Source organism: Schistosoma haematobium, chromosome 2 (genome assembly GCF_000699445.3).
Source record: "Schistosoma haematobium chromosome 2, whole genome shotgun sequence".
NCBI classification, from domain to species: domain Eukaryota; kingdom Metazoa; phylum Platyhelminthes; class Trematoda; order Strigeidida; family Schistosomatidae; genus Schistosoma; species Schistosoma haematobium.
The window spans coordinates 38,295,578-38,304,098 of NC_067197.1; the positions used below are offsets into that span (position 1 = coordinate 38,295,578).

At 39.1% G+C, this 8,521-nt stretch overlaps 2 protein-coding genes across 3 annotated transcripts in view; one reads left to right on the forward strand and one right to left on the reverse strand.

Annotated features, from left to right (window-relative positions):
• Positions 1–6,253, reverse strand: part of MS3_00006904 (uncharacterized protein) — a 102,354-nt gene extending 96,101 nt beyond the window's left edge. The window contains exons 1-2 of one of the 2 annotated variants that reach the window (XM_051215143.1): positions 5,692–6,253; positions 1,115–1,536 (exon numbers count right to left, since the gene is read on the reverse strand). In XM_051215143.1, the coding sequence (XP_051068327.1) occupies positions 1,115–1,536; positions 5,692–6,090 (821 nt within the window). In that variant the 5' untranslated portion in view covers positions 6,091–6,253. Of the gene's footprint in view, positions 1–1,114; positions 1,537–1,923; positions 5,417–5,447 lie in introns of those variants that run through there. The other variant, XM_051215144.1, reaches the window with a different exon arrangement.
• Positions 6,254–7,252: 999 nt separating this feature from the next.
• Positions 7,253–8,287, forward strand: MS3_00006905 (uncharacterized protein). Its single transcript, XM_051215145.1, has one exon. The coding sequence runs from the start codon at positions 7,346–7,348 to the stop codon at positions 8,177–8,179; it is 834 nt and encodes a 277-aa protein (XP_051068329.1). The 5' UTR covers positions 7,253–7,345; the 3' UTR covers positions 8,180–8,287.
• The last annotated feature ends 234 nt before the right edge of the window (positions 8,288–8,521 follow it).

Sequence of the window (8,521 nt, forward strand, 5' to 3'; positions counted from 1 at the left end):
GGCTCATAAATACAAAAGAATGAAATAGCATTAGAATTTAAATGACCATCTTTGACAAGAAAAGCAGTTAATTCAAGTAACCACACGGTTAAAAAAGATGCCATAAACAGTCATTGTGAGGAAATTCATTATTTGTGCCAATTGCCTCAGAATGTTTGAGTCTACATTTTAAATCTACTTGTAAACTGTAAAAAGACATTTAAACTAGCAATTATTTATCAATCCAAATTCTTTTTGAACTGTTTACCTAAGTCCCTAGAACAGTGCGCTGCAGTCGGGTCAAATATATACGTAACGAAAGAAAATGTTTTAGACAATATAACTACTTTACGTTCAAGATATTTACATAAATCATGTAAATCATCGTTATATAAAGGATGCTGACCTATCCTAGTGCTAGCCAGACATTCACATAAGCAGATAAGGTAAATGTACAAGAAATTTCTCTGAATGGTCATTACGAAAAGTCCAGAAAGTACTGATCTACGAGGTAGTTGTGTATTAAATGACTTATTTTATGGTACCATAACCGCACCAGGATCAGTAAAGTGTAAAGTGACCGATTTATGCCAGATGATTGAAAAGCAAGGAGCACTGGACAACTGCTTTGTCCTAATATAGCAATCCCCAGTAATTTCCAAGTGTAACTTACTCAACGATGAAACATTCAACTTTTAAGCTTAGTGGACACTACGTTATTTTTAGATCATTAGGTTGACATTCCGTGATTTTTATCTTCAAACTCAGCTATTCCTCGACCATATATATAGACAATACACTGAATGCTTCATTAGAGACCCTATACAAAGTTAGCAATCTTTACAACCTTCCATTGTAAAAACTCCCTTTTCTGCTTAATATCATCAAGAAAATTATTTAAAATAAGTTCCAATAACTTTGTTATGTATTTATTCGACAAAATGTTCACGTCACACTATCTCGAAGTTTTAGTTATAATAACGAATTTGACTTGGTATAAAATATGACCATACATTATTAAGATTATTGATATTTCATATTTATGTTAGGTTGGAAAAACTACACGGATTTATTCTGAAAAGGTGTGTAATCTTAAGATACAAACTATGAAGAAGAAAATGATGACAACACTTACGTTAGGTACACTACATTTTGTGTTTTCTTATTCACTAGACGAGTCCACCCTTTATGCGATTCTCCATAAGTAGCTTCTGATGAAATAAGTGATGATCCAGAAGAAGGGATTGATAATAAATTAGATGAAATATAATTTGATCCAGTATCCACCAAAGTAGACAGTGAGTTCGAAGTTGTTGATATTGTGACAGTAGACAAATGGTTTAATGCCCGAGGTCTTTTAGAATGACGTGATCGGTTATAAGAGTTTGTGGCTAAATAAGCTTCAGCAGCTCTGGAAATCGGTTGATGACAAGCCAATGCAGCTGCATGTGCTGCAGCAGCATAAGAAGCCACAATACGATCAGGAGGACTTTCTTCTTTATTTTTTTCATTACTAGAATGAATTCCATTACTTCGTTGAATCAAATCACGACCACTCTGAAGGAAAGTACAGAAAAAAGATATGAAGTAAACAAAACAGCAAACACTAGAAAGACATTATTCACAAACAAATTAAGCGAGCAAAGCACGAAGCGCGAACAGTGCTAACAACCAGTACTGAATCGACGCACTATTTTTTTTAAAAAAAAATTTTAAAAAAACAGTAACACAAAAGCAAAGTCACCACAATGTGCAAATGCAAATGCTACATAAACACATAGATATGTAGAAGTAAATACGGACGAACATGAATGCAACCATAAAAATTACATGACGAAAAGCACTGGCTAAATTACTTTACTATGCTCTCAAATATATATATATATATATATATATATATATATATATATATATGTATATATATACATATATATATATATATGAGAGCTATCACAAAAACCAATGAATAAACGGTGGATGATCATTCATTTACATGAATAGGACTCCACAGTAAAAAAAAGATAATTATGATTCAAAAAACAGAGTTGTGAGTGCTAGGTTGTTTTATTTATGATTACCATTAACCAGTAGAGGCGCAGATGAATCGATTCGAATGTGAATCAGCCGTTGAACTGAAACAAGTGTAAGAAAGCAATAAAAAGAGCACCAACGAAAAAATACATAAAATATAACTCTGTAAACAAGACAGTGATAAAACGAAACGAACGAATTTTGAGTGGATACCCTTTTAAACTATGAATGTATGCTGAAAATTCGATAAAAGTTAAGTATTCTCAATCATCGTAAGCTCTGCATAACAAATATTTTTCTGCATTGAATGGTTTACACCAAGCAAACTATAATCTGGACAAATTGATGAAAGCACATATCAAATTTAAAGCATACATAGTACAGCAAACCACATTCCATCAGACAGTACAGTTACTCAACATTCAAAAACATGAATAAAATAGTGAGATTCACAGAATAGAAAACCAAGGGATATTGTTATAAGGACCTTACATCATTACTCACCAAAAAAGATTACTAGATGCCCAGATAAGCCTAGACCGCAAATCTACGTCGACAAGTGAATTATAACGAATGCATAACATATGACAAAGGGATAGAAATACTAACATAGCTGGGTGATTGAAGGCCATTCTACAATTTTAACCAGAAATTCGATCAGAGTTTTGTTACCTACAATTGCTAACTCAAGAAATCTATCAATGCCACGGTCGGACTTGGTAGTTTCAAATAAATTGAGCAGTGGGTAAAAAGTTAATAATAAGTATTTTTTGTCATATCCCAATTGTATTTCCGACGATTCGTGGCTCAATGTAAGCCACTTCTTCAGACAGTGTAATCTAACATGCTGAACTTGGAGACTAGGTTCCACAAGCATAAAGCAAAACTGATCTTACTGAAGCGTTGTAGACCCAACCTTTTACAGCCAGACTAAAACCACGAAGGCGACAAAGATGGCTTAAATTGACATAAGCCACTCTGGCTCTCACTATACGTGAATTGATTTCATCACTCAAAATCTTCCTGTAATAACCATAGAGGGATTAGTTTGACTAATATAGCATCTAAAATACTAGCCTCAATGATTATCGGACGCCTAACAAAGATCCGTGAACTGCAAACACGAGAAAATCAGGCTTGCTTCAGACGTGGTCTTGGCTGCATCGACCACACCATTCGTCAGGTTTTAGAACACAGGCATGCTTATCAGCGTCCGACAATGTTTTTTTTTACTTATACTGCGCAGCAGTTCGTTCTGTTTCACTTTACGGCTGCAAAACATGGCCATTGAGAGTAGAAGATAATTGTGAGTTACTAGCATTTGATCACAGATGTCTTAGAAATATTGAAGTAACTGCTTCTATGAATTAGGTGTTCATCTTTACGTGCTGTGTGATAACTTAGACCGATGCATATACGTGCCTGGTCCTACGTTGTAGCTGACTGACTGACCAGTACCTACATCCATTGGGGCTGTTTCCAGAACATCATGGAAGGAAAAGTTGAAGAGGGATGGTGAGATTGAGCAACCTTGCCTAACCCCACTAACTGAGTGAAGCAATGGAGAGAGGTGGTTGTATGCCCTTACTCTGCCTCAGGTAATAGTATGTGAGGCATTCAAAATGTTAGTAAACTTCTCGGACACACCCTTTTTCAATAGACGATCCTGGAGAACAGTTGTGTTCAAGGAATCGAAGGCCGCCCTGATGCCAAGACACACTACGATTGTTGGTAAGTGATAAGTATGACAGTGCTCTAAGATTTCGCAGATGGTTGGCGAAGTGAATCCGAACAGCAAAACAAATTACTGTATTGCTTAAGTAACCAACGCACCACCACACTATTTCACCATTATCAGCCGGATAATAGGAGGGAAGCAGGCTGGTGGAGGCTTAAAAACCTGAGCTATTGCGTTTTGAGTGTAGCTCATACCCGAATAGCTGGTGAATAGGTGAGTTCATGTTCTCATTATCATATACTGCAATACGTTGAGTATTTTGACTACGGGTACTGAAATAAATACCACAAACTTATCTGCGCATTCCAGTTGAAAACAGTCTGATAAAACCAATACACTGAAATATAATTACTTTATACAACGGATAAGAATGGTTGAGATCATGAATCGATTGACGTTAGACCACCATTGAAAAGCTGGAAGCACTGGACGGCCGTTTCGTCCTAGTATTTGACTCAGCAGCACCCATCCACTGCCCTACACGCGGGATTCGAACTCAGGACCTTTGGTCGCGCGCGAACGCGACCTCTAGACCACTGAGCCGTCATTTAACAGTGGTGGTCTAACATCAATAGATTCATGGTCCCAATCAAAAACTTAACAATCTCCGCAACCCCATACTGAAGATATAAAATGCTCAGTCAGTCGACTTCTTAAAACAAATTACGTACTCAACCCACCAAACCAAAATTACATGCTACAAAACAAGTAGGGTCCTAACTAACAACAAAGTGCCACACACCAAGACGGGACACCATATATAAATTATTAAGTGAGACAATAAAATTCAGAAAAGTAATGACAAAGCAGGAACTCAAATATCTCAGTGCTAAACATTCACAACATGCACAATAGGTTTACAACATTCACTACGCAGTAGTACGGTACAAATATCTAATACGAATGAAATAACCAATATCATAAGATTAAAAAAACTATTGAGACAACATTCCCGATAGCAGGTTAGATGCAATCAGTGAGTCAGTCATAATCAAACCACGACTAGGGACAAATATGTACCGCTACAAGTTGTCATACTTCGCATTAGCACAGAGACAATAAATTGGTAACTTAAAAAGCAATTGTGGAAATAGTGATATTTGTGGCAATAAAAAACCAAGTACACAGAACATCATTAGAAAAAGGAAGTCGGATAGTAAAGTAGTAAATAATACGGAGAATAGACGCCTACGGATAAATATCGAGCCAATACATCTCCATTAGTGTGACTGATTTTCAGATACATCATCTGAGTTCCCAGACTGTCGGTTACGAGTTATTATCTAGTTACATAACGAAGTTCGCACTATTCCGCATGATTCAGTTCAACAGTTAGTGACACCATAGAATGATAGTATTTAGCTACGTCTAAATCCTTATAGTTTATCCCAAAACTAGTCAGTATAGGGTGTTAGAGTAGGCGATGAATGGGTATGCGCAACACTAGTCTAAGCCACCTCAACAAACTAACGACTACTCCCCATATACAAGTTTGTCTGTTGGCACAGCCAAACACCAAGCGTAGCATTATTCACTCCAGTCTCATTAAATGAGATATATCACAAATACACAAACGACCAGACACTTAGAGCATCCGCACACTTACTTTGACAAACGTTCACGACCACAAAGTAGTGAGAAGCGAACTGAGCATGATGTTTTCTCTGACTGGTTGACTCTAATACGCAGAGCATCTTACCTGAGCTACAGGCGTCACAATCCGGACAAAGTTACGAAACTTATTTGGTTGCGGGCTAATGGAGTCCCAGGGAAAAGTTACATATTTCATGCTTATAATATCAAGGTTGATCAAACAGGTAGTAGTTGCGTCGGCGTTACCTACATAAAGTCTAAATAACACATAACATAAGGCCCCACCAGTAATGATACAGCTTAATTAAAATATGCAAAGGAGAATTGGGTTGAGCTACAAGAATACTTACGGCGCTTGTGTACATAACTGGACCACGAACAATCGTGTGAACAGATGGATCAGATGGACCAGAATCAATAACCGAGTGGGCCGTTTGGGTCACTGAGGCAGGATAACACAAAACTGGGTTTTGGCACCCTGCAGATGCACAAGAAACTGAAGGTACTACGCCAACCCCAAGATTCGGAGGAGGAATAATATTCGCGGTATTTATGATAGGTAAATTGAGTCCCAAACATAGGTTCCTAACAAAAGGAGTGTGTCCTGCGAAAGGGAGACCGGAAGGTAAACCATCAATACCTTGCATAGTCAGTCCTCCGGGATTAAGAGGAGAGGCATTAAGCAAGGTATATGGGATAGATGAGAAGCAAGAGAGACCGTCAACAGTCCCACTGGGGAAACGAATCATTGGCGTACTTCCCGGCTATGCAGTCAAACAGAAATCTCCGCCGCCTCCAAGCCTCGAACAACTGCGCTACATCGTCGTGTTCATAGATGACAGTCCCAGATGTCCGCAGGCTCCTAAACTGTAATCTTTGATGTAAACTAAACTTTTGTGTGTAACACTCATATAATGATTGAATGATAAAAAGTTCAATGGTGATGTACAAAAAAACGCTTAGTGAATATTGAAAATCATGTTGATGTCATCAGCCGAACAGAAGACTGACAGCCTTTATTAGTTTCTTATCATGCTTATCCATATGTCTAGTACCCTCATAATTAATTCAATAGTGAGTGAAAACTTCCCTCGCTTGGTAACCAACAAACATAAGGAGTGCAAATTTGCAAGCTAATTGAAAATGACTTTTAGCGGCATCAGAAACCGTCTCATAACCCATAATTTATGTTGCTTATCAGACCCGGAAGAGCAGTCCACCTTCCATAAGACTGGTTGTTCCAGCAATACATGATTTCAGGTATCAGTCAACATCGACTTTGAGAATAAAACATATCTTAATCGTCTCACTCGGCGGAAGTTCACTGGTTCACTGGTCTGCCCAATGTTATAATGTCATCAGTGCTCAACCTTTCGTTCTATCATGCACGAGAACTGTCTAGAAGTTATTCATGACCAAAACATGCAACCCACTCTATTTGCACAGACCATGTTCCGCAACCAAAAAGCTAATGTCTTTGACCTAAGCTGATAACAACCTGTAGCGGTAAATAAATCCCCAAAATAAATAGCACTAAGTTTTCGACATTGGATGCTGACCATATGTTTTAGTGGACTCATCTAGCTGAAGGCGCTCGGTCAGGCATCCTCACCAGATCACGTGTGGTAACGCCGTGCTCAACATCAACCGCAATCGCTAGCCAGATTAGATCAGAGAATTCCGATATATTGGTCATCGCCAAATATACTCTTCCGATCTCCTCGACTCTGTCTTTTGATTTCTCTTGGTGGGAACGAAATATATTAGAAGGTGTTACTGGTAGAAGCGTTGTCAAACACTGAATACCTGTGACATCATCATTGGTGAGACCGACGTGATCTGGTACACCTAATTGTAACTGTGAGTCTGTTCCTTTTTGGGATTTTTTATACATCATTGCCTTATTTTTTATTTTTTTTTTTTAACATTGTGATTTTTTTTCGTGTTTTTTCTTGGATATATATATATTTTCCCCTCGTTCATTATCGTACTTCATACTTCATCATGACTGAACAGACACCTAAAGTACTCAAGCTTAAGACTTTGTCCCCACCTTCGTTTCAACTGATGCCTTTCTGGCCCGACAACATCGAAGCCTGGTTTTGCTACGCAGAAGCCGACTTCTCCGAGCACGGCGTGATCGACACACGTGCACAATTCCTCGCAGTAGTCAAGGCACTACCGCGCGAATTCAACAGGTACGTAACACCTAGTATGTTTACTAGTGATGTTTCCGATCCTTACGAAATCTTAAAACGCTCGATTCTTAAACGAGGAGATCTAACCGATCGACAAAGGTTAGATCAACTCTTCAATAACATCGACCTGCAACACGGTTCTGCGACAGACATGTTGCAACGGATGAGAGAGGTTATAGGCCTAAGAACTTTCGACGAAGGTCTATTCAAACAACTCTTCTTGTCAAAACTTCCCCAACAGGTGCAAGCAGTTCTGGTCTCGTTCCAGAACAACGGCTTAGACGAGCTAGCTGCATCTGCCGACCGCATTTTAGAAATTACGAAACCTTCTACTACCGAGGTATTTTCAGTCAAAGAAAGGCCTCACACGACTCAGAATGATATAACCGACTTATGTCACACACTCACGCGTTATCTTAGTCTTCGTACCGACCGTAAGAGATCGCGCACACCACGTAGAAGCATTTCTCGTAAGCGATCTGTCTCTAGACCACGAGAGACAGATAACCCCGACTGGTGCTGGTATCATAACCAGTATGGAAAGCTTTCCAGAAATTGCAGAAAACCCTGCAATTTTCCCAACACGAAACCGACTGATTCGAAAAACAATTCGGGAAACTTCCAAGCCGGCACGCGTTAACGGCAACCGTAGCCGGCGAACAAAGCCGTCTGTTATTCGTCACAGATGTGACAACGAGAGTTCGCTACCTCGTCGACACTGGCGCAGAAGTTAGCGTTCTCCCAGCAAATCCTAACGACCGACTACACGAATCGACCCTAAACTTACAGGCGGCAAACGGAAAACCGATCGCTACATATGGCAAAAGGTACGTTTACCTTAACGTGGGTTTACGCAAACCCATCCACTGGATTTTCGTTGTTGCAGATGTTTCTATGCCAATCATTGGTATGGACCTTCTACAACACCACAATCTGATCATCGATACGCGCAAACGGAGGCTAGTAGACGGGAACACTAATT